This window comes from Actinia tenebrosa, unplaced genomic scaffold (assembly GCF_029948245.1).
Source record: "Actinia tenebrosa isolate PJP-AT-01 unplaced genomic scaffold, QUT_ActTen_1.0 PGA_scaffold8__29_contigs__length_14323225, whole genome shotgun sequence".
Classification (NCBI taxonomy): domain Eukaryota; kingdom Metazoa; phylum Cnidaria; class Anthozoa; order Actiniaria; family Actiniidae; genus Actinia; species Actinia tenebrosa.
In genome coordinates, this window is record NW_028292585.1 from 10,918,962 (window position 1) to 10,944,781 (window position 25,820).

The following is a 25,820-nucleotide window of genomic DNA, read 5'->3' on the forward strand; positions in this document are numbered from 1 at the left end:
AAGGATACCTTAAAACATTGACCCCCTCAAACTTAGTGACCGTTTAGTATCCCACAGACCAAAATACTGCCTAATGTGTCACAACAAAAAATAAGGGTTTATTTTGATAATATGTCCTCAAAGGCAGCGAGATCTGGTACCCCCACCAAACCTTATCATCACCATCCTGTCTTTTCGATTAAAACAGGAACTCATGAGGCCCTTAATCTTTTCAAAGGTGACGAATAGAATTTGCCTCAAATTGTGACTAGTTGATTATCGTGGCTTTATATATGGATGGGATTTATTGCAATTTATGTTGTAAAATTTTAAATGACTTACTTATAACACAGCCGTACAATTCCATTCTCAAACCAACTTTATCTTGATTGCACTCAATTGGAATCAGTAGTATGGATTTGACTTCTTTTGGTTGTGGAATCCTGTTGTACACGATAGTATTGGCATCACTGTTTCCTGTGAACTGTGTAGAGGAAAGATGTATTTTATAATACTCTATCACACATTCAAATACAATAGCTAGTTAATATCTTAATGTTCGAGGCCCAAGTTCAATCATTTAAATAAAGGGTTAGGTTTTTGTTTGAGACTATGCTGCGGTCAAACATTTTTTTTCGATTCTTAGCTTTGTCTGTCCGATAATTGTAAAACATTTCCATTTTGCCATCTTTCAAGATCTTAAGATTTTTTCCTGCTGCTTAAAACAAATTGTTTGTTGCCGCTATGAATTACTAGTTTACTTCTAATTTTAAGGTGACTCGGTAATTTTGTATAAAGTTACCTTATAGGGGGGTTTGTACAATGCATACTGCTCATCTGTAGAACTACTCTTCTTCCAGTATAATGAAAAGCTTTTGACCCAGTCTTTTCTTGATTCGTCGCCATACCCTTGCGTGGCGATGGCCGTTACCACGGTTTTGGTATTAAAGGTAACAGCCACATACCCACTGGTCTTGGAATGGCCACATGTATTGTCGTCACTGAGGTACCCTTGAGGATAATCTGTTTTGTTCAGTCTGGCGTTTGTAGCCGCGGTTTCAGGTTTCCAATACGAGCCTTGGTTTATCTGATTTACGGAAATTTTATCACTTTGCATTCCTAGTGGTTCGTTGCAAGTTTCTAAAAAAAAGTATATAAAGCTAAAGGCGCTATCAAACGGAGCAAATTTCTCAGCAGCTTGTCTCGCAACGGCGAGAGCATTGCAGCGCGTAATAATAATAATAATGTTTTATTGAGCGCCAATTCCCAGCGGTTCAACAGCGCTTTACAAAATACAAAAAATATTCATTATAGATAAATAGAAAATAAGATGATAATTAAAAGAATATAATAAAACAGTTTAACAATACTAATTTTAAAATAATTTAACAATATTTCAATACCATATATTAATGTATCAATAATGTTATATAAGCAACTTTCAGTAACTTTTAATTAAAATCAAAATCAAAATTAAGATTAAGATTAAGATTAACATTAAGGGCATTTAAACATTATAGTCACATCATAGACAAAATATAAATACTGGTTAAAATAAATCTATTTATTAAAAAGAAATTAATAAAAAGCCTGCTTAAAGAGCCATGTCTTTGTGTCCCTTTTAAACTGTGTAACCTACAGCGCAATTTGAAAAATATTGCACTGAGACAAGTTTTTGCTGCAATTGTTGCAAAAAGCTGTAGAATCCGTTTCTACTTTTGCGAGGCAAGTTCCAGAGGAAAATTGGTCCTTGCCGTAATCTGGCCTTATAAAGCCTACGTATCTCGCCAAAACATTAATAGAAATTAAGTGAGACTTTCTTTCTAATGAATAGCCAAGAGGATTGAAAAAACAATCACTATATTTCATTTCATTGACTACACATTAAGAGAGAATTCTTTTCGTATTCAAGCAGTGAGCGCCATAAAATATTTTCTTGAAGAAAGGCTGGTGTACAAGGCTAAAATCTTGTTATTTAGAAAGTTTAACTGTTAAGTGTTAACCCAAAGCAAAAATTTTATTCGAAAATATAAGGTTTAGGCCTTCATTTGCTTATTTCCCATACATTTTCTATAAAAAAAGCCTGACAAAGCAACATTCTAAAACAAATGCAACAAAACATCTTTGTACAATTGAAAATACCGCTTTAAACAGGCATTTTATCATAGTACATCAGTTTCTGACTGTTTAAAAAAGGTTTTGAGTGTTAACCCAAAACTAAACTGAATTGCAATCAAAACTCATACGCGGAAAGTCTAGTTTTTGGCGCTTTTTGCCATTATTGCTCATGATTGAAAATTTTTTCTCTTAATGGATATGTAAGCACTTACCTATAGGACTAGATGGAATGAATGATTTTGAGTCTCTTAATGTAGTTGGTAAAGTCGGCAAGAGGCTTGCGCTTATCAAGCTTGCGGCATAACTTCGTGTGCTGTCACATGAGGACATCAAAACTATCGTCAAGGTAAAGAGCATGATTCCTTCAGTTTTCATCCTGTTGAGTAAAGGCAATACAATTATTTAGCTATGTTATTAATAATGGTAATTGAACTGAGTGGAGTGCAATTTGGTCTGAAATCAAACGCGCGATTACAAAATCGCACGACCGCGTAGCGGGAGTGCGATTTGAAATTGCAAGTTTGATATATCCATTTTGAAATCTTTTTTTGAAAAAGACATTTTTTTTAGTTAAACACATGACTTACAATCTACAAGCAGTCGATGCAAACATGCTATCAAGAGAACTTGTGTAAGCTTTAGTACTGATCGAGCAATGATCCTTATTTTGAAAACCAACACTTTCAATCCCAAACTAAAATGAATTTATATACATGTAGGACCAAATAGCATTACACGCATCATTAAGAATCGACGCAGTAAGAAGAATCTCTGCTTTGAAAATAAAGCTTGAGTACTTTGCGTAGAAGTTTATCTTAGTAATTAAACGGAACTATTCTTAAAAACTTGATTATCGAATTTACTTACATTAAATAGCAAGACAATCCCGCCCAAAAGGGTTGTTATGAACTGGCTGTCTTACATACAGCCAATGCTCATTCACTGCTTTTATTTTACGATTTCTGTTCAACATGTTAAGATCACACTGTTGCCGAGAAAACAGCAAAAATTAAAGTTGGTTTAGTCCTTCGGTTGTCCTTAAGAAGCCACGTAGCTGAGCAAAAATCTTCTTCTTAAGAAAAACTTCTTTTAAGAAGTGTAAGAAGTGTAAGACTGTATTTTCGATGTGTTTTATGGTTTAAAGACCCATTACCACTTACCGTAATGCACCGCGATTTGTTTATTTTGAAATGTGTGTGACCAATGAACGAGCAGGCGCAAATTCGCTATTCGTTGCCTTGGTAAAACCCATAGTAGATTTCTTTTCTTTCCAAAGATGATATGTGGAATTTCTAAGCCACACTTTTACAATTTTTTCGTTCCTTGGCGGCTGGCCTCTCTTCGTATGTTTTCGTGCAGTCATATCTCTTGAAGTCGAATCTCAAAGTTCTGAGTAAACACTTAAGGTGGAACCAAACTAATTCAGAGCGATTTTTGGACAATTTTATTCTCGCTCCCTTCGCAAAACTATTACGTCAATTTAATTGTATTTTTCATATAATGTGCCCTGGATTATCCTAGATTCTAACAGTGTATTCAATTTAAGTTTTTTTTAATGTTTAGCCCATTACGGCCGAAAATCAAACAGTGCTATTTTTAGCTTTTGGCTTTTTTCTCCTCATCCTCAGGTACAATTTTTCTAAAAATTTCAGAATCTTATCATCTAGTACTGCTGCAGCCTGTGTATAAATTTGGATGGAAAGTCCTCTCTTGTGATTGGTTCATATCAGGTGATGCGCAAAATCGTGCAATTTATATTAGAGCTCAAAATAGTGCAATTTAGGCTGAAATCACTGCTGCAGGGAACCAATCGAATTGCAGTATTTGCTAGTGATTTTAAAATGGATATAATAAAGGCGAAAATCCATTCGTGTAGCAAAGGAAATAATCAATATCAAAAAGTGTAGGCGGAGCCTTCGGTTTGCCGATTGGTCTCAATCAAACAGCTAGGTCCCTTTGATCTCCTAAATTGTCTGCTGCACGAGTCAAAAGTCCTTGATAATCCTTAATTTGTACCTATATTCTTGCTCTTGTTTCTAATAAAAATTTTATTAAGAGAAATATGTTTAGCCAAGTAAAAGCCAATTACGAAATAGCTTAGATTAATTTGATTTTTCTTCGTCTGTCTTGTAGTATTACTCACAAAGTGCGTGGAAACTAATAGAGATTTCACCTGTAATTTATATTTCAAAGAATTTTAAGAATCGACAATACCGCTGCTACATGACACTTTGAAAAATAGAATAATAAAGAGACAACGTTAAAACCAAGCTCCATGCTTTTTCCCAACTTGGTTCTAAATAAGAATTAAATTATATGCTCAAAGAGGTATTTGTTTATATTAATATTGACTTTAAAAAAGTCATTCACCTGTCTGTTTAATTTGACTCGTTAACAGTGCTAGAGTTATAATCAAAATATTAAAATCAATTAGGAATTTCTAATAAAAATTTCGAAATTATGGTCTGATCTTTAAAAAAATCCTTTCTCCTTTCTTTTTCCTATTTTATTTTTCTCTTTGTGTGTGCGTGTGTGTTTCATGTTTTTGTCGAACGGTGTATAAACTCAAGAAAACCAGACGTAATAACGCAGTCAAAGGAAAACACATCATGTCAACAAAAGTCTTCGTCTTTGAATAAATAATCGTTGCCATTTACTTGATCAGTGCGATATATTCAAACCTGTCATACCCATGAAAGGGAATCGTCCATACATTGAAAAGTTAAGAAATATACTTACTTGAATTGGATATAGCAGCGCTTGAATTGTATTTTATGGTCCAAGTTTTACATGGATGCTGAAAGAGAGGCAAAAAACCTTTTTGGTGTATCTAGTAAAATAAGAGCAATTTGTATAATTAATGTCTTGGAGAATGGTCTTAAGGGAGACACCAATTAACCACTTTAAATATTTAGTTGCCTTAGTGTCGTTAATTTATTGTTACTAATGATTTTCGGTAAGACATGTCAGAAAAAATAAATGAAAATAAAAATAAATGAATTGATAAAACTTTCTTTACTCTAAATCTGTCTGTTTTGATTTTAAGCCAAAAAAAAAAAAAAAAAAAAAAAAAGAGTTGAGATCAAAGCTTTATGGGGTATATTTAAATATTCACAGCATCACATACATAATCACATGTGAGTCATAATTCTCCTGATCCACTACAAATAAGTTCCCAGAGAATTGCCAGTTCAAACTCCCTTCTCTTGAGAAACTGATGGTTCCGATTTTGAAAACCAAGACTGTCCTGCTGATTTAACTTTAATGAGGCGATGAGTAAAAAAGCCTTTGCTCATTCTAGAAAACGCTTTTAATCCTTTCATTGTCTCAACCTTGCACACGAAAACCGCTGATATAGAGTGGTTATAGCAACTTTTAGAATAATATCGAAAACACCGCACTATCATCAACTGCAACTGATCTCGTCTTGGGGTTTCATGCCATTTTAGGTTTAAATTAAAAATTAATATTTAATTATTTTAAGTTAAATAAAATTTGCGTAGCTTAGGAATTGTTCGAAATGCAATTGAAAGAAGAACTCTTTATTTTTCCCCCTAAATACCGGCAGCTGGTATTTAAAAATAAACATGTTTATAGATATGAGCAAATAGAATAAGAAGTCTTCAAAGCTTGCTAAACGTGATTTCAACTGAGAGAAGTAAAGTAGCAATAAAAAAAATTGATTTTAATTTCTTCAGTTTGATCGCTTGACTCTGTTCCAACTTGTAAGTAAAATAACTCTAAACCAATAAAATGCCTTTAGCTCAGTTTGTATATCTGAAAACAAATACAACAATATCACGATACCAGACCGTTTGCTTATTCCACCTCACCTTCATCTTAGTCGTTAACAAATGTGCGAAAACCAACTACTAAACTTATTTGATCTTACAATATTGACCAGCAGAGTAAAATCTAAAAATATTGATGTTTTGGGATACGAAAAATATATCGGATAATATCAATATCGCGTGTTAATCAAAAAAATAAAATAAAAAGGCCAGTGTTTCTAGCCGGAAACAAGAGTATATTTCTGTTAGTGTTTGCTTGCAGATGGCTATATAACAGTTATAATGCACATACTAAGAGGCACATACATTATCTATAGATAGAACGTCTCTCTAAAAAGCTACATAGGTTATCAGAACCTTTCTCTCCGGCTAAGCATCTGTAGAGAAATCCGTATTCGAAGAGCTAGGTTTTAGTCCAATCTTCTAAACGATCATGAGCTAAGCTGAAATTACACTGAAAATGCCCAAGATCATGCTTACGGAAGATAAATTAATAATAACCTAAATATTCTTGAAGTTTCTAGGTCTGATTCGCAATATACTCTTTTTCTCAGAATTAATACTTAATACATATCTAGCTTCAGTTTTCTTATTCACGCATACGTACCAGTTTAGTGATTCGTCATAGTAAACACTACCAACAGGAAAGTTACCGACCTGCTCAACCTTGCTCATACGTAGAGCTTCACATTTTCATAAAGCCAAGTCTTTAACGTTAATTGCTGGCTGTTCGTTGCTAAGCATTTTAAAGCAAACAGTCACGAATAGAGTAAAATAGGAATTATTTTATTATATAAGAATATATTTAATGTATCAAACTGCTGCTTATTGTAACGAAGATATAGGCAAACGTCGAGAATAAGCGGCTACTCTGATTGAACAAAATATCTATAGTTCGAACAAAAATATTGGTAAAAGCAAAAATTCTCATAAGAAGAAAGTCTTGCCTACTTTCACTTAAGCGACAACTCATACAACACTAAGACAATAGTTGTAGCGAAACTATGACATAAAGAAAGTTTTGCAATAACTTACGTAAGCCTTACGTCAGTACTTGTTTAATTTGGAAAGTTAATGTATAATTTAGGCACTGCCTAAAACCGACTTTGCTAGTGATATCTTTTTCGTCGCCTACTAAAGTCAGAAGAAAAAGAAAATTGGTAATCCATCGAGTTGATTTTCGAAGGCTTAAAACCGGGAATACGTCAGGTCCGTCTATACGTCCGTAAGTGTAATACACAACAGAGTTCCCACTTGGCTATGTATAAGTGGAGTGGGTGGGGAAAAAGTTTCCATTTTCCAAGTACGGTCGCAAATCTTCCTTTTATAGTAGATATTTAATATAGTATATTGAAAATAAGCTTTTATTCATGTAAGTTAAACTCAGCCAAGACTCTTTAAACGAACTACTTTTTTTATCTTTTAATTCGAAGCCATAAGGGGATCTAGCACACTGAAATACTGCTCTACCTCGTTTACAAGAAAATCGATATTTCAAGCCTTCAAAGCAAAAAACAAACAAACAAACAAACAAACAAAAATACAAAAAAAAAAAAATCAAAACAAAAAACAAAAAAACAAAACAAAACAAAACAAACAAAAAAAAAGCAACAAAAAAACAAAAATAAAAGAAATCATTACCCGATTCGAAGACACATGACACATGACTAACAATTATTTCTAGTGTAGAATGTTTATTGTTCATACTGTTGTTGTTGGCCTTTAATGTGCACATCGGGAACCTTGCCGTCAACGACCGGATGGACATGACGTACCTCCTATGTAGTGAAAGCAGCTTCACCCTCTTTTAAAGCGAAAACGTCCCGGTTAATCCAGTGCAGCATCTTGTTACAGTCCATAAGGCAGGGACGTATCGATGTCTTAATAATTACGACGGGGAGATACTGACTGACGCCTACGCGTTGCATCTTTAGAGTTTCCCCTCACCCTCGCTACGCCACTGACGCAATTTAAAGCTGATATCATTAAATTTATTGGCATTCATTGACGTTCAATGATGTGATCGATATATTAAAAAAAAAAGTTCTTTTCAACTCGAAAAATTTTTGTAAAAGCAGAAAAGCTTTTAATTACATCCCCCCCCCCCCCCCCCCCCAGAAAATGTCGTTTAAAAATGCATGGAAAATAGACATTCGTATTGAACACCTGAGCGTTGAGTATGTGCAATAAAAAAAAGAAAAACAAAAAGTGGCAGGGAAAGATCCTATAGCAACATGAACCATAACGGTAAAGATTGACTCTGTATAAGTAAAACAAATAAAGCTAGACAATAGACGATGTGATCAATTCTTTCCTATACCATACTGGAAACATTCTATTGATGCATGGCTCTTATAAGCAAACGAGATATCTCGGTGAGTATGATAAATAACAGATGATTTGCATTAATGGGTGTTGCTAGGCACATGTCTCAGTCCCTCATGACAAACATTACCTTATCAGTTTTTGAGCGCTATTGCTTAGAAGAATTGCCATCTATGAATCAAAAACAGCCAGTAGTTTGTCTTAAGAATAATTATAGTTACTTATATACTCGAAGAGAATTATTGATATAGAGATTAAAATAAGCAAAGTCAAAATAAGTAAAGTGGAAAATCCAAAGTTTCAATCAAGTCAACTATAGGACCCTTACGACTCATAAATTATTAATGATAATAATTAATGTTCAAGCCATCTTTATTTTCTTTATGTTCTCCAGATAATAGCAAAATACAATCTTGGATTTTTTCTGAAATGAATGTCTATATTTTTGTCACTGCGTCAATCAAATTGAAATGACTGACATTTATTATTGTTACTGCTTTAGTTGATGTATTTTTATTTTCCCTCAAATGAGGCCTAGATTTTATTATTAATTTGCCGTTTGGAGAAGGGTTTCTAATTGTTTTCGCCCTATTTTACGCCTTTCACCACTAGACAAGATGAAATCATAAAACAACATATTAAAAATGTACAATGGCACATGGTGATTAGTTTTTTTTTACCAAACTCTGATGTGCAAACTCATCCTTAGTATGTAATATTTAGAGTTGAATAAAAGATACCGTGCATTTGAAAGAGGACTGTATTTTTCAATTAATGAGTACCCGCTTGGTCTTGAAAAGCTTTACTGTCACAACGGCATATGAGTCAGTGCCCGGCTCTATAATTATAATATTGATTTATTCTTCCAAAATATCTTCAATCGCAAGAATCATTTCTAATGCTTTAACTTTTTTGGATTTTTGGAAAGCAGTTTTCATCATCTTCATTGAGAGGATAACGTATACGTACGATATTAATTGTGCCTGAACAAGAAAGGAAGATATCTTTCTTCCCTGTGTAATAAAATTGATAAGAAGACAAGCTCACTTCGAGAGCATTCTAGAAAATAAATATTAAAGTTTACAAAGAATAAATTGTTGACTTTCATCCATAAAGTATTGTAAAATTAAATCTTTTCTTCTTATCGGATTTTCCTTTTTTTTAATCTTCTTTTTCCTTTCCTTTCTTTTCTTTCTTTCTATCTTTCTTTCCATCTTTCTTTTCATTTCTAATGGCCTTGGGTATTATGGCCGTTTGAATATCAGTTCACATATTTTTTGACTTCTGCAAAAATTGAGTAAAAAATAACTAGGTTTTATGAGTCGAAAGTTACCTTTTGCCTTGACAATTTGACAGTCATGGAGGAAATATGTTGATGCCTCATAGAGCTTTATTATGGAATTGAATATTGAATATATCTATATAGTCTATATATATTACTGTCATTTATTCTAGAAAGTGTTCACAAACACCCTGAATTCTTGAAGAACCAATGTTATGATAGTAAACAAAATTATGAAACCTTGTCTTAACAGGTGGTTAATGGCATATTGTATTGTATGCATGCTTTGAGCGCAATACTTGACTTAACAATTATTCTCATATCAAAGTATTTCCTATATTTTCATTGTACTTTTCGCTAGCGCTGATATAAGTTAGATTATGTTCAGTCAGGAGAATAAGTGCCAATATCATAAACTCCTGCTGAGATGCAAGAGTCGGAACACTGCGCCAAACACATCATTTACTACCAGTACATTACTTTTAGTTCTCGAATGAATGTAAATGCGTTTTTATTAACATTTCCTTTTAGCTTCAGCCAAACATAAACGACAAAATACATTGTCGAGTAGATTGATCGAACGTTACTTATTTCATGTGTGAACAATGTTATGTCGGAAAATCTTTTTTTTTCTTTTATATAAAGAAATGTGTGAGTTGGTTAATTTTGTCAACTCTAGTGTAATGTACCTCCCGTGTACAGGTTTCTATGACTCCTTTGCATTATTAATAATGCCCAGCCTTAGTTTCTAAGATCTTCGCCGCTATCCAATAAATAAAGAAGTTAAGAAGATATTGCATTATTGTTCTGGAACTGTTGACATTCATAAAGGTCATAGTTGTTTCGAAAAGCTTTATTTAATTTTAACTTAACCCTGAGTTTGTAAGATTTGTAGAATAAGAGTGAAACATATAGGGGGAAAGAAATGGCTAGAAGGGACTGAAATAATAGTTTAGTTTATTAATTAATGATGACTTCATTTGGTATATGAAAGTAAACTGCATGTATACATATACTGATTTTTACCGTCCGAGTATTATAGATTTTCTTAATGCTTCATACTATTTTAACAGGCTATCGTTAGATGATTTAAATCCTTATTAGTAAAATAAGAGCTGCTGTCGTTGCAATGAATTTAATACAATACAATTATTCAAATTCCCTGTCGAGAGCCAAGGATCTGATGTGATGATCCACACAATATCAAACTGTGCCTCAAATTCATTTCTCTTCATTTTCCGTTATTTACATGTTTATGGGCAGAATTTGACTATGACAATCGCAACAAGACTTGTCCGCCATTTGATCGAGAAAGCCAAGTTATCAGAAATTTAAAAAATTAACATAATGAACAGTAGTAAGTCGGAGATCTGCCAGTTTCCTTTAAGATTTTTCGTATTTGAGCCAGAAAACACAAAATAACAAAATTTCTGTAATATAGTCTTAGACCAACAAGTTTTTTTTTTGAAATATGTGTATATATATATGTAAAAATAATTTTATAACGATCGGTACGACATCACGACGGATAAAGCTAAAAGACAAACGCTTATTTGTTCTAAAACAAGGGGAAAAAATGTAGAAAAAAACTCAGAGCCGAAAACATGTGACGAATTAAAATGCGATAAAATTGGGACATCTTAAATTTTGCTGTGATAATAATTTCTTATATACTTTTGCTTTCGTGAGAATATCCAAAGTTTTCAGCACTGATGAATGGAGACTTGCAAGACTTCTTCTGGTTAAAAATTCATTTATGTATGCCAATCAAGATAGGATATGTTGTGTAATTAAAAATACATTCGAATGGCGAGAGTGTGAAAAGGTATTCCTTGATGTTAACTGACGTTGAAATATAAATAACCCCTCAAATAACCCGGTGTCGATGATATGGTTTTGAGAACACGTACGATATATGACAAATGGATTATAAATTGCAGCAAAAATGAATTTGTTGACCTTGTTCTCCTATATGTATATATATATATACACCAAATCGCTAAAACTTTGACAATTTAGCGACATATATACATATATAAGTATCCCCTTTTTCCTATTGTCTTTCCTTGAAAATCCAGGTAAGACAATAGAAAAAAGGGGGATACCCATATATGTATATATATCGTTAAAGTGTCAAAGTTTTAGCGATTCGGTGTGTATATATATATATATATGTATGTATATATATATATATACTGTATTACAATTATATTTATGAGTACCAAATCTCAAAGACAGCTATATGTCGATCGTCACCCGCGAATATTCTTTGGAGGATAAGGTTTTATAGAGGTTTTATTTTTGGCATTTGACTAAACCTTACGTCTCCAGAATTCCGTGCTACGATGCACTAACACTCCTTGAGGAAGTTCTCGGTAGTTTAATAAACTACCTCAAGATGAATTTTTCAAACCGTATGAGCGTTTGATACACTAAAATAAATATATAATTTGACCTTTTTTCTCTTTTCGTTGGGACTTTTAAATATAATTTTAAGCACAAAGAAAGGGAGAAAACTCCACGATATCTTAAACCATGTGAAAAATATTATAGATCTTTGCTTCCGCTTACCTGAGATTTTCAAACTGGAGACGAAATGCCTTCACTTTAAAAGAGGGTGCTATTCTCTGTTTAGAATTTATTTTGTTACCAAATATTTATCGCAAAACCGTAGTAAAGCAAGCGAAGGCAAATTCCGTTACATGTTTGCTCACGTACAAATAAATTGTCGATAAGGCAGGTTCTCCCAATTGACCGCTATATAAACCTCTATCAGTTTTGCTAAGCCCGCAAGGCATCTTATAACCGGCAATTATATTCGCAGCTGCAATTAGGAATGTTTGCGCTTGCGATGGAACTACATCTTTCACTTTTCGAGATTTTTCTTCCAATTCATCATGAGGTGTTTGTTATTAAAACCATTAATAATATCGCGACTTGACATCTCCATAATAATCAAGATAGCCAAATTAAAAATGTCGATCCAAATATCGATCACGTGATCAAGAAGTCTTACCGCCTCATCTATCATGATGGAGAAGTCTTTCATTCCTTGAGAATACTTTTTAACCAAGGTACATTAGGGGATTTGACGTTAACTAATTAATGGTGCTTTTTGATTTTGAATTATTTAACAGATAATTGTATCAAACACAAACGAATAACACGGATTAGGGATGTACTATAAAACGAAGCGCTAGCTATTTTGCGCGGGAAAAATGTACTGAGTAACAAATAGTAAAAGTATTTATTTAATTTAAACTAGTATGAGGGGCATGGTAATCCGCATATAAATCGAAAGTTTCGCTGGAGTTTTCTTTTATACCATGTCATGAACAATGTCTATCTATTATTCTAATTGATACCGGAAAATGTCTCGTTATCATATCTTTATCAGGATCCATATCAGCAATACAGATTCCAATTTTCTTGGAATGATCCGTGAATGATTTGAAAACCTTCAGTAAATGGAACCAACGACAACAATTTAATTAGTCCTTCGCTGTTGTTTTTTAAAATTTATTTGTCGTTTTTATTTATATCTATTGTTTATATAAATTTTTTGTTATTTTTATTTTATTTTATTTTTTCAGTTTTATAGGTTTATATTTCAACAGTGTACATGCAGTGTCATTTGTATAAACATACATAAGTTAACATTGCAGTTAAAAGAATGTACAATGTACAACTGTCACAAAAGGAAAAATGACTGGAATGGCCATATAGGATGAATAAAATAATAATAATAAATAAATAAAAGAAAACAAAAACCGAAGCATTATAACATAATTACAGCACAAAGAAATTCCATTCAAGATCTTCAGCAAGAATCTTGTCTTATCCCCAGTTCATCACAGTTCCGGAACACATGCGTCTCGTGCATCATAAACAGCATTCATGGTCAAAGTTCTATTGTACAAAATGTTTCCTTGTTCGATATTAATATTTAACATGCTAAAGTGTTTTTTTTCCTTTAGTGCAGCTGCTATACGCCCTTAGTTTAATCACACAATATATTTGAGCATTGTGGGAGATATTACATATGACAGCCGGCCAAAAAGCAGCCAATTCTTTGACAATTTATCACTCTCAAGAGTAACCTTTGTATATCGTCGAATTGTTTTGCTTCGCTTCGTACTGCTGTCAACTCATTCGTAAAAGCAATGTTACAACATTGAAATTAAGTTAGGTTTATTGGCTTGAACTTCCCTATCCGATGAGTGGTAAATAATGTCGTAAGTGTTCCAGACCGAGACAAGAACATGCCTACCCTTATCTTAAACGGTATTTAATTACTGCTCTAAATAAAAAAAGCTCGATGCTATTAACAGAAACAGTTTTGGGAAGGTTCTGGAAGACATCGTTTGCTTTCTATTCTTATTGTCTAAATTTATATGTCGATGGAAGAACGCGGTCGAACAAGGTCCACATAACCAAATGGATTTTCAATAGCGTTCTCTCTATCCTTAATCTAATTGTTAGTGCGGAAAATACTAAGTTTAGAAGCCAATGGGAAAGCAAAATAAGTTCGGCGTAAATCTCTACGTTGTTAGGATAAAAGCTTTTTCTTCAATTGCTCAATACAAAAAAAAAAAAAAAAAATTGTAAGTATGCCGCTCTTTAAGGTTTTTACAGGGGAAAAAATAAAAATAAAAAAAAGACTGAACTGAAAGAAATTACAGAAAGGAGAATCTGCGAAACATCGCTATTACTTTGTTCCACATAATACAAACAAACAAAAAAGTTAAATAAATGAATAAAAAATGCTTCAATTCTTTATGTCTCAACAAAATTCTTACTTCGGTTTGCGCTATACATTAAAATCACTAGGAGCCGCAGTTTGCGTTTCCCGGTTTCCAAATCAACTTTTTCGATTCTTTTTAATCCAATGCTAGCTGCACTCCCAGACTACCAGGTTTATATCTTTGCATCTACGCATGAGTAAATAAATAACAGCTATCATTTTCCTTTAGAACATCAAAACTAGAATAATGAGGAACCTAAAAGAATTACTGATCACTCATAAAAAAACTTGCTTTGTCAAAACTAAAGCAAACTTTTATTTTCTTTTTCCATCTTTAAATCTTCAAACCTTCGTCACATCAGTGATTGAATAGTGAGGGGATTTAGACGGATAATGTGTATGTCAGGATACTATATAGTGAAAGTTTGGATGATGTACTGCGATTTACAGGTAAATTACAGCACTAATTATTAATTTACAGCACTTTGGAACAACTAGAAGCGAAATGAAACCATGCATGAAAGGAGCGACCGATAAAAACGAATAAACATCTACCCATTTGTAGCTTGTTTTGTTACATGGCGATGACAACACACAAGAGGAAAATACTCCTACCATTGACTATTCGCTCCTTCAAGTCATCAGTTCTCCCTAAGCTAGGGGCAGCACTCTAAAGAAAGAAAGAAAGAAAGAGAGAAAGAAAGAAAGAAAGAAAGAAAGAAAGAAAGAAAGAAAGAAAGAAAGAAAGAAAGAAGGTGAGGAATTGCCTACCGCAAAAATGTCACATTGTGACTATTTCAAAAATACTCAAAGATTTTGGTATCCACACAAAAGACATTCTTGTAAGGGAGAATAAGAGCAATATATTCACAAGTGCAAATTGCAACGGACACATCGTTTTAGTAAAACAAAATTGTTACCAAGTTGCTCCTGTTGAATACTTAACGACCAACGTAAGTCCGTTTTTGCTGCCTTCTTTACGTAATTAAAAATTGATTAAAGGTTAACAATCCTCTTTACCGAGAAAAGCTGTCAATATCAGAGAATTTCATGAACTAATGCGAGCCTTTGTTTCCCATGACATCTTTTGCAAGAGATCCCGTCTTCTGCTATTGATAATCCCAAATAAAGAATTCGAAGTCCTGTGTGGCTGACCATTTTGGTTCATTCTCGAACAAGATTAAAGCCATGAATTATGAACGAAGCCATTACCGATACTACATTAACATATCTTTTTATTGTCGACTAATAATGACCCAAGCTTTTGATGTCTTTTCCCCACCAGAATTTCGATGCCTTGGGGGAAAAGTTTAAGATCGTCTCATATTTAGTCTAATTCAAGTCAGCTTCCTCTTTTTGGATGTTATGAATATGTATTAAGCATTTTGATATGTTACCCTATTCGTAACAAAATATTAGTGCTACTAACTGAAAAATTACCTCGGCCTAAGATGTTCCAAAGTCTTATAGCATAATAGTGTCTGTGGTTGTATAAAAAGCATGATGTTGGTTTAAGCGGTCCACTAACGAGGTGCCCATGTGTCTGCTTTTGAGGTTTCATGTGATAAGGATAGAATAAACGTTTATTAGAAGGCTCATCATTCCGTTAAAATCATTCCGTTAAAATTGAACTAGTCGTACCTTGGAGTGCATATTTATCTTGGGCTTCAACATAAACGATTGGACAGCTCAATAACATTATTTTACCAGGATTTACCGTCCTAGGCATGTCAGTCGACTAGAAGAATTTAATGACGACGTATAATCTTTATAGTTTTCTTTAGTGTGGTTTTGTGTAATGACAGAACAATCATTGGCCGATATTAAAAAAGAGAGGGAAAGAAATGAAAAGAAAATTTGACACCACGAAAAGATCGAAGTTGCGTCAAGTAAGCTTAATTTGTTAAAATATGTCCAACTTTCAGGTATTTGACGAAAAGTTGTTCCTATATCAATCAGTTCACCCAAAATGTATAATATTCTGATGTAAGAGCAATCTGCGATTGGCTAGGTTTTAAGTTAGAATGTTTACTAAAATTTAATAGGAGGCGAATGAAATGTTGCACTGACTATCATTTCCTATGGTTGTATTTAATTTAGATATCATTTAGAAAGTTCAGTAACCGAACATCAATAATGCACCAATAATGTAAGTTCTAGTAAGTTTTTTTCATCTTTTCACGATGTATAATTAACCATTTTATCATCACATGCATAAAAGCTTGTTTTAAGTAAAAATGTGATATTGGTGAAATAAGAACGTTAAGTAGCAAACATACCTTGCGTAATACAAGCCCTCACCATCTTAACTTGCCAGGGTTCAAATTAAGCATCTATATTTTAAACAGATTAGTGGTGCAAGAAAACGTGTTTCAGGTTGGCAGGCACTCGAGATTTGCTAAGTATTCGTTTTCTTCCCTTGGTCGATTCGATAATACCCCATAGCTAAGCAGTGGCTGTAGTGGTAAAGAATTTAAAATAAACAGGATGATTCCAATAAAAAGCTTTCCCGAGTAAATAAAACGCTATATTTTTACTACATATGCTTCAAGAATACATCCTTGATTTTACTCTTCATGTTATAGTCGGCATCTGCTTACAGACTAGATAACTTAAAGTTAATCACATTGAGAAAAGAAAAAAGAAAGAAAATTTAAAAAATCAAATACGAATAAGTTGGATAAATGAATAAGCCAAGCACTAATTTCGGATGCCTCGTACTGCTGTAAGTACTCTTGTGACTTTGTAATGGCAGAGTGAACGACTATCTTGCTCTTAAATAAATAGATTTTCCATAAAATGAAGAACAAGACTCATGATCATAGAAAGGAACACGCCAATCTATATACCCAATAAATATAAAGTAAGCTTTTTAAATGTAAGTCAGAAGTAAATGTTAATTGTGGTTTTCTTTTTTTTTTTTTTTTTTTTTTTTTTCCATTTAGTGTTATCTCTTCTACATTCCTTTTTGTTCAAGTGAAACTAAGTATTCCAATAAGTAACCACCCCCAACTGCACTTAGGAAACACTTATTTGCGTCAGTAAAATAGCCAGAAATTTTGTTATGTATGTAACATATCCATTACACTGCGTCGCCTGATGGTTTAAGTCTTTTTCTAGAACAAAAAACATATAAAACATTTGATGTGTAGCCATAATAAACCGCGGCAAATAACGCCGAGTGCTTGAAGAAACGTTCTCCGCATTCTGCTCTACAATAAACATACCTGGTGTTTGGAAGCCCAGAGTAAAACATCGACTAATAGCCTAAAGAGCCATGTTTTTATCCGCCATCGTTGTATACATTCAGGCACCTCTGAATATAATCCCTATTCAAAAGGACCAATTTTCTCTTTCCTTTTTGATTTGTTGTTATTACCCCCCATTTTGGCAAAACCTACAAAATTGTTGTTCAGACATCGATCGGCTAATGATGTATTTCTGCCAGACATGTTTTAGTCTCATAGAAAATACCAATAGCTACATTAGCAAAAGTGGTACTCATCATTCGTTTTCTCCTTCTGAGCAAATAGCCACTCTCTACCGAAAATATATACCGCCTCTTTTATTGTGTATTTCCTCATTGAAAAACATATTTTTGCTGCAATTAGCTCCCCTGACGTTTTCCTAAGCATTTCGTATGTCGGTTTATTAGTGATTTTGTAGTGCTTCATACCTGTCATTTGGTGTGTAGGACCACGCTGTTCCATGTCGTTGACATCTGGAGAAATCAAAATCAAAATTACATATTATTATGATGACGATAAGGTTTATGATGGTGATGTAAAATGAAGTCTCCCGAAGTCTCCCCCCCACCTCCCCCCCCCCCCCCCGAAATTATAGTGAATGTATCTAAAGCACCCTGACATGATAATTTATCATTGGGTTGCCAAATTGAGAATATATTTCTCAAAACATATGCATATGGCTAACGTAGATAATTATGTAAGATAAAAGAACATTTGCTGTCGACTTTCTTTCAGTGCATGACTTAGTTCAGTATCTTCAGCTAGTGTTTTTATCATATGATGTTAATGCAATTGGCGCTTGCGCGAGACAGCCTTCGTCTTCATGAAGTCGGGTTGATGTAGCACACACGAATGTATTCACAATATGGAATACCTCTCTTCAATACTCAATACAAACAACCGATCGATTGATGATTTGAATTCTTTTCAGTATCAATTTCTAGAAATTTCTGAAACATCTAAAAGTAGCCTTACTGCTTCTTTTTTTTAGCTTTTTTCGCCCACACTGCAAAATACGTGCCCTTCATATGCATCACAAATAAGTAATATTTCAAAACCGACAATGAGGACTGGACGAGATTTCAAGTCCGCGCAATTAGTTCCAGTCCGAGGCGCATCCGAGGACTGTAACTAATTGCAAGGACTCGAAATCCCGTCCAGTGCGATTTGGAGGCTTTGAAATGACTTCTCATATTCAGTAATAATTCGGGAAGTTATTTGTTTAGGAATGAAAGACTTAAGGGACAGATATGTCCCTGAACTGAATTAATTTCGATCCAGTCCAAGGACTTGAACAAAATTAATTCAGTCCTTTCACAGGACTTTACCAGGTTTCAAGTAACATCATGTGACCCAAAAAATAGCCCATTGATTGGCTGGTTTCCTCATGAATTATTAATGAGTATGGGGAATTCAAATAAAGTATTTCGTTTACAACAATGGGTGGCTTCATATAGTTTCAGTATTTAGAGTAATAGAACTAGAAATTATTTCATTGTTACAGATCTATAGAGTGAAGGCATTTAACCCGTGAAATAAAAATTATTAGTCAACGTGTAATAGTCAAATAGACACAAAAGAAAACAATGGAATTAGGGTCTACTAATGTGTGTTAGTCTAATATCTATTTCACGGGCTTAATGACTTCACTGCCAGAAACAATGATAACAATAATTAAAAAGCAAAAGCGACCAAAGCTAAGCAGAAGCCTAGCAAACATATCCTTGGCTAAGCTAAATTGTTGAAATGTCATTGCCATGTGAATGAATGTAGTTATCCGATAATATTGATCGACTACAATAGCCGGATGGCACGTTCTATGAATTGTACATACCTATGTTAACATCAGCATTTATTTATTAATGAAAAGATGAAAAAGAAATATAGAGCGCGAGAGCTTTTCAGCCTTTGTAAGCCATTTGTGAACTTCCCTCTCTCGTTTTTAATACAACTATTTAAAAAAACGCTATGTCGTTCGGATATCTGGTCGTCGCTCAAAGGTGGTGGCATATTCAGTTATAACTTGTTTTGAACTTCTACCTTATTACACAAACTTTTCGCGTCATGTCAATTTAACGTAACAACAAAAAGTAAAAAATGTCGCGTTATTTCCTTGGATTTGAATAATCAATTGTACTTTAGTCTTTGAAACTATAAATACAAAATTAACAATATGAAATAAAAAAATTATTTGGCGTGGTATGGCGCACTAAAGGCTAAAAAGGAAAAAATTGGCCTATAATGAAATCCGCTTAACGTAAGACCAGGATTTTGTATTTTCACTGCTTCCTAATTATAGAGACAAAAAAGCCCCACTTTATGTCTTCTTTTGAGAAATTGTCATCTTTAAATATCATGTTACTGGTAAAATTTCGCATTGCCTTTTGTTTTCAAAGCGACTTTTATTGTTTGCTTGAAAAGGCAAATAACTTCGTTAAAGGCTTTACAAAGAAAATCCCTAATATGATTTGTAATTTTTACTCACCTTGTTTTAGGCAAAACGTTCTGTCTTTTCTGCCCGCCAGTCAGAGTAACATGTAGTTGAATATTGTCCAATATTTCAGTCTGTTATTCATTTACGTGATAATAAAGGCTTCGCCTTGTTTCATAATATTTTCTCAGCTGTAAGCTTTAATTGTCTTTGATGTTTCTATGTGGGTAGGACAAGCTCTTGTCTCAAACCTCATGCCTTAGCTCGCAATGTTTTTGTGTGTAAATATACCGCCGCTCTGTTTTTGTACCCTCACCACAATAATGTTTCGTCTTACCAATGCGAGAAATCCTACTCACAGTGTCACTCAACAGACTGTACAATGTCAATATAGCTTCTAACAGCTAATCAGGAAGTCAAGTAAGAAAGAACCAAATATTTTAATTAACATATAGTTTGGAACTTTATACGAAATGATATTTGCCATAAAGCAAATAATAGAAGAATAAAACGCAAAAAAATTATAACAAATGACAAAATTCCAAACTGAAAAAAGTAGCCAGGAAAATTTAAAAATAAAAATTGAATGAAGGATGCATCAGTCAACAACTGCTAATTCAATTGATCCCAATACGGTTGAAAAGAATGGGTTCTCTTTCTGCACATGAATTTTTAAATCTTAATTGTGATTGCTAATGATTATAGCACCTAAATAGTGATTACATTTTGTTTTACCTAAACAACTCTGTTATTATCACCTGTGTATATTATTTTATCTATCCTAATTTGTTCTTTCCAATTACCTTTTGGATAATATTTTTTTCCTTATATATCACATTCTCAAGATATCTAAATTTAGAATTTGATTAACCTAAGTAGTCCACATCTTGTTCTGTGTTCAGTACGTTATTGCGTGGCTGTGGGTGTTTTTGTTGCTTTGCTTTGTGCTACAACCGAATTTTTTTAAATCGAGACATTAAAGGGCATGAAGACGCTTGAATGACTTTCGAAATCAAGAAATTAAAATGCCGCGAAAATTTTATGCAATGCGGCCATTAACTCAATGGAAAACATACACGTATGAGGAAAGGGGTGGTGTTCTGCATCAAGGGAGGATTATTGAGATAGGGTATTGCGTCAGTTTAACCTAATGCTGGCAAATTCTTGCAATGCTTCGTCAATAATGACATTGAAGTCAGTTCAAAGAAAAGTTCAGCTAATAATCTTGGAGTCATACGATCATTCATTTGGCCAAATAAATATATGGTTAATATTTTATCGATCGATATATCTAGCTTTTTTTAGTAACCAAAAAAAAAAAAAAATGATGGCTTCATATTGAGAAATGCTTAAATATTCCGGCAGATAGCATTAGGAGTAGACTCCGTGTTTTGATATCAAAGCGTTTGGTTGAGATACGAATTATACAAATTATGAAAAGATAACTGTAGTTGAAAAGTGTCAAAGACCCCATTAGCATGGTGCAAATTGGCTTCCGATCGCGGTCACCATTTTTATCTTTAGCTCAATATTTGCTTTTGGACTTTTTGGATTGAAAATTAGCAACCAATTCTTTTTTTAATCAAGATAAGATCACCGATGTGTTAGATCGACGAAAAAAGATTTGGGCTAATATCCGCGTAGTCGTGTGTAGTTTGATTTATTCAGCAAAATTGGAAGAATCGGACATTAACACTGCGCAATCAATCAACTAAAAGCGGTTTTCGTTAAGTTGAAAACTATTTTATTCATACAAATGCCATCGACCTGTCCTAATAAAAATAGAGCTAATGACGTTAAGAAATAATCGTTCAAGTTGGTCTATTGATCCCATAGGGGATCAAATAGTAACCCAATTATATACTTATAGTACTCATTGTTCAAGTCATCCTTCTCTTGTTACACAATAAAGTTTTTAAAAATAACAGCTAAGTTATTTTGCGCGCTCTGACTGGTCGAAAAAGCTACTAAATGAAACGATGTGTAACCAGCGTATTACAAAATGCAGTTTTATTACGATCTCTCAGATCAGATTTCAGAAAGTGTGTTTGCTTTTCATTCATTTACTCTCAGTGAATTAATCAGCACGTGTTGTCTTCTAGCTAGCATACCGAAACATGTATATTTAAAAATGGTCTACCATACTATTGCCTTTTTTAGGTTATTAAGGCTTATCTAAACTATGACATTTTGTGCGTTTCTTGATAGAATTAGGCCATTAGTCATTAGGTCATTACTTTATGATAAACATCAAATCCGCTATTGACAGAGTGAAAGGAAGTTTCTGCCGATCTTCTAATACGCTAGTAGTTTCGTCAATTCCTTTCATGGACATATGATAAATATTGAATACAATTTAGTAATTTAATTACTATATATATACGCTTGCCAAACACCCAAGACTGACGATAGATGTGGAGTTTGTTATAAAATTCTATCAAGACTTGTGAAAGTTTTTCGCCAGCTTCTAAGTTCATAAAAAAAGATCATGTACAATCGTTCCTTGCACGTTCACGCATATTTGTAGCGATTGCCCGTGACTAAAACAGTGAAGGTTATGGATATGTAACTCGATGAGACCGAAAAGGGGTTTTCGTGATATCTAGAATCGGAACTCTCAAGAAAACCTATACATGCTTATTGAAAATCCCTGGAGAAGTACGGTTTTGTTCTTATCGACTGTGAGTTTCCAGCGTCGGTATTTTTTATTATGTTCAATTACTAGAGCTGCGACAACTAACAAGCTAACAAACGAAGACGCAAACAAGATAGTGCTTACTATATGTTCTAGAACCGTCGTTCTTTGTTTACAACCGGCTATAGTCAGGATCTTATTTACATCTTCTTTGTTCTTTGTATTGTCGCGGCCCTGATTAAAAAAATCGGAAAAGTTGCACAATGACGGCCCTTTTTAAAATTTTGTCAAAGTTTTTATAGGATCCCAGTATTTCATAAACCGAGTATTCATTGGTCATTTCTTGCTTGACAAGGAAACAAATTTGAACTTAACGCGCGCGATGGCCGCGTGGACGGACTCCATACATTTCTTTTTAGGAACCTCCCAACTTAATATTTTAATTTAATAAATAGTCAAACATTACTAGATAGCGCTATAACTCAATTAGTAATATACAAATAGGGGTTCTGTGCCACCACGGCCGTACCGGTGGCAAAGGGGGTACATTTTAGGGCACTTTTTAGGGGGCACTTTTTAGGGGGCACTTTTTAGGGGGCACTTTTTAGGGGGCACTTTTTAGGGGGCACTTTTTAGGGGCACTTTTTAGGGGGCACTTTTTAGGGGGCACTTTTTAGGGGGCACTTTTTAGGGGGCACTTTTTAGGGGGCACTTTTTAGGGGGCACTTTTTAGGGGGCACTTTTTAGGGGGCACTTTTTAGGGGGCACTTTTTAGGGGGTACTTTTTAGGGGGTACTTTTTAGGGGGCACTTTTAGGGGGCACTTTTTAGGGGGTACTTTTAGAGGGTACTCTTTAGGGGTACATTTTAGGGCACTTTTTAGGGGGTACTTTTTAGGGGGTACTTTTTAGGGGGTACTTTTTAGAGGGTACTCTTTAGGGGGTACATTTTAGGGCACTTTTTAGGGGGTACTTTTTAGAGGGTACTTTTTAGGGGGGTACTTTTAACATGAGAAAAAAAAATGTTTATTATGTTTAATTTGCGTGACAGTTCGATTTGTTATTCTTAATTTACTCTACGTCTTCAGATTGATGGTTAGTGCGGTTTTTCTAGTTTTCGTTTGATCTTTTGATCTGCATGATTGCCAGTTGCAAATAACGAGTAAACTTCATGCATCAAGAAATTTGATTATATCTAATTTATTTCAATCTCTTACTTGTGAGAAATATTTGACGGTATTTAAGTTATACTCAAAGTTTTCTAAATCATCCAAAATAGTAAACTCCTTGACGTAAAATTGAACCCCGGTCTCCCGACTGACCGGCGAGAATAGCAACCACTATGCAATCAAGGATTTTGACGTAAATATGGACCACCGGTGCGGCACCGATGCCGGGGAGCGCAGAATTCCCATTTATATACTACTTCAATGATTGAAATCTGTACGGAGTCCGTTAAGGGATACTCATAAACGCGCAACTTTTTTGGAAAATCCCGACTTGCGAAAGTCCCGACTTACAAAATCTCGACTGTTACGAAAATCTCGACTTACGAAAATCCCGAGTTACAAAACTCCCGACTTACGAATATGCACGTGCTCGTCGTTATCAACATGGCGGACCTTGAAGAATTGTGCTTTTTCTCACTGAAGAAGAAGAGAAAAGTAAAATTAAAACTTACCTAGTTGTCGACGGTCGGACGGTGTTGTCTTCCATGTCCGCCATGTTGATAACGACGGGCACGTGCATATTCGTAAGTTAGGATTTTTGTAAGTCGGGATTTCCGTAACTCGGGATTTTTCAAAAAAAAGTTGCACGTTTATGAGTGTCCCTTAACGGGCTCCGTAAATCTGAGTGTTCATTTATGGAAAAGAAAGAAAACATGAATTTTCATTTTTGAACGAAATAAAGTTGCTTATTACACTACAATTTAGGGATAGATACCATGCCTTTTAAGGATTAAGAGCGCATAAACGCATGGGATTGATACTTTTTTTCCTAAACAAACGGCACACGCACGCTGTTAAGTATATTGACAGGCCGTGTATGACGTCACGACTGTCGCGCCTTTAGCACGAAGCCTGTTGAGCAATAAAGATAATCGTTTTACAGTTCACTCAAGTTGTTGTTGTTTTACTCGTTTTCTGAGAACCTATATTATTGTCTTCAATGCACGATACACACACATGCAAACCGTTTTCATTTCCTTAGATTACCTGGTGTATTTCAAAAAACATGTTATGCCAAAGTTTCCGCGACATTATACCAATTCTGTTATTTGATTATATTTTCAAAGCAATTAATGGAGAAGCCATTGAACCGTTTTTCAAAGGAATCTCTTTTCTTGCTATACACAACCCATAACGCCAATCCCGATCTCAAGCCAATATCTATAATAGATCCCATTTTCCTACCCAGAGCTCCTCGATTTCGTTGCTACCCGTCGAAGGCTCAGGTAATTTTAGCCGTTTCTTTCTCATTTATCCAAATAGCAGCGCTTGCGCTAACATCTCAAATACTAAATGCAAAAATCCGCTTTGATATTGGACGTATCTATTACATGTTCAGAACGTTTTTATGGCTTAGACTACTTCACGCATAAAGACCGCTGACTATATTTTCCGTAGTCTCTGTTGAAAATAATTTCCATATGGTTGATTAGAATGCCGAACTTTAGCATTTGAGGAAAAAAATCAAAATATCTCCTTTGTTACTTGCTAAAGGATGCTCTAGACAGTGTTCTGTTTAATATTTCAGGTTAAGTTTTGATAGTTTACGCCACGTCTATGACCTTAATAACTGTTGTGTGTAAGTTTCAACTCGAAAACTTAACCTTATTAGGGGACAATTGCAAGAATAAAGTATAAAGGGAAATACACGAATTGTTTCAGAAATCTTTTATTTCGACTAAGACATGAACCGATTGGTCTGTCATTCACACCTCAAAACCTTGTAGCATGCTGAAAACTACATTACCGGGTTACCTGTGAAAAACTTGTCATAGAATAGCTTTGTTTGCTTTTTCGGTCTGATTTCTCCCCTACAAAATGGATATGTTGCAATAGTACCCAGGAGTGTTCGGGACCTTACCCAAACGACCTTTGCTGGCTTCTGTTAAAGGATTCCGGTCTACAGTCCGATCAATTTAGCATGTGCCAACTGTAAGTCAATGTCACTATGTTGCCACAAGTGTTTAAATTGCTACTTGGACGTTCCCTACTAGCAGAGTCTCTCTTCTCTTTCTCTCCCTTCTTTCTCTCCACCAAAAC

The 25,820-nt window shown here is 34.2% G+C and overlaps 1 protein-coding gene across 6 annotated transcripts in view; it reads right to left on the reverse strand.

The window, feature by feature from the left end:
• The window catches only part of LOC116305598 (polycystin-1-like protein 2), a 44,265-nt gene extending 24,066 nt beyond the window's left edge, over nucleotides 1–20,199 (reverse strand). For 3 of the 6 annotated variants that reach the window (XM_031715544.2, XM_031715545.2, XM_031715537.2), the window contains exons 1-6: nucleotides 19,973–20,199; nucleotides 17,916–17,960; nucleotides 4,837–4,894; nucleotides 2,310–2,473; nucleotides 782–1,119; nucleotides 322–463 (exon numbers count right to left, since the gene is read on the reverse strand). In XM_031715544.2, the coding sequence (XP_031571404.1) occupies nucleotides 322–463; nucleotides 782–1,119; nucleotides 2,310–2,472 (643 nt within the window). In that variant the 5' untranslated portion in view covers nucleotide 2,473; nucleotides 4,837–4,894; nucleotides 17,916–17,960; nucleotides 19,973–20,199. Of the gene's footprint in view, nucleotides 1–321; nucleotides 464–781; nucleotides 1,120–2,309; nucleotides 2,474–4,836; nucleotides 4,895–6,495; nucleotides 6,583–9,546; nucleotides 9,584–12,066; nucleotides 12,205–17,915; nucleotides 17,961–19,972 lie in introns of those variants that run through there. The other 3 variants (XM_031715542.2, XM_031715540.2, XM_031715538.2) reach the window with 3 other exon arrangements.
• Nucleotides 20,200–25,820: the final 5,621 nt, after the last annotated feature.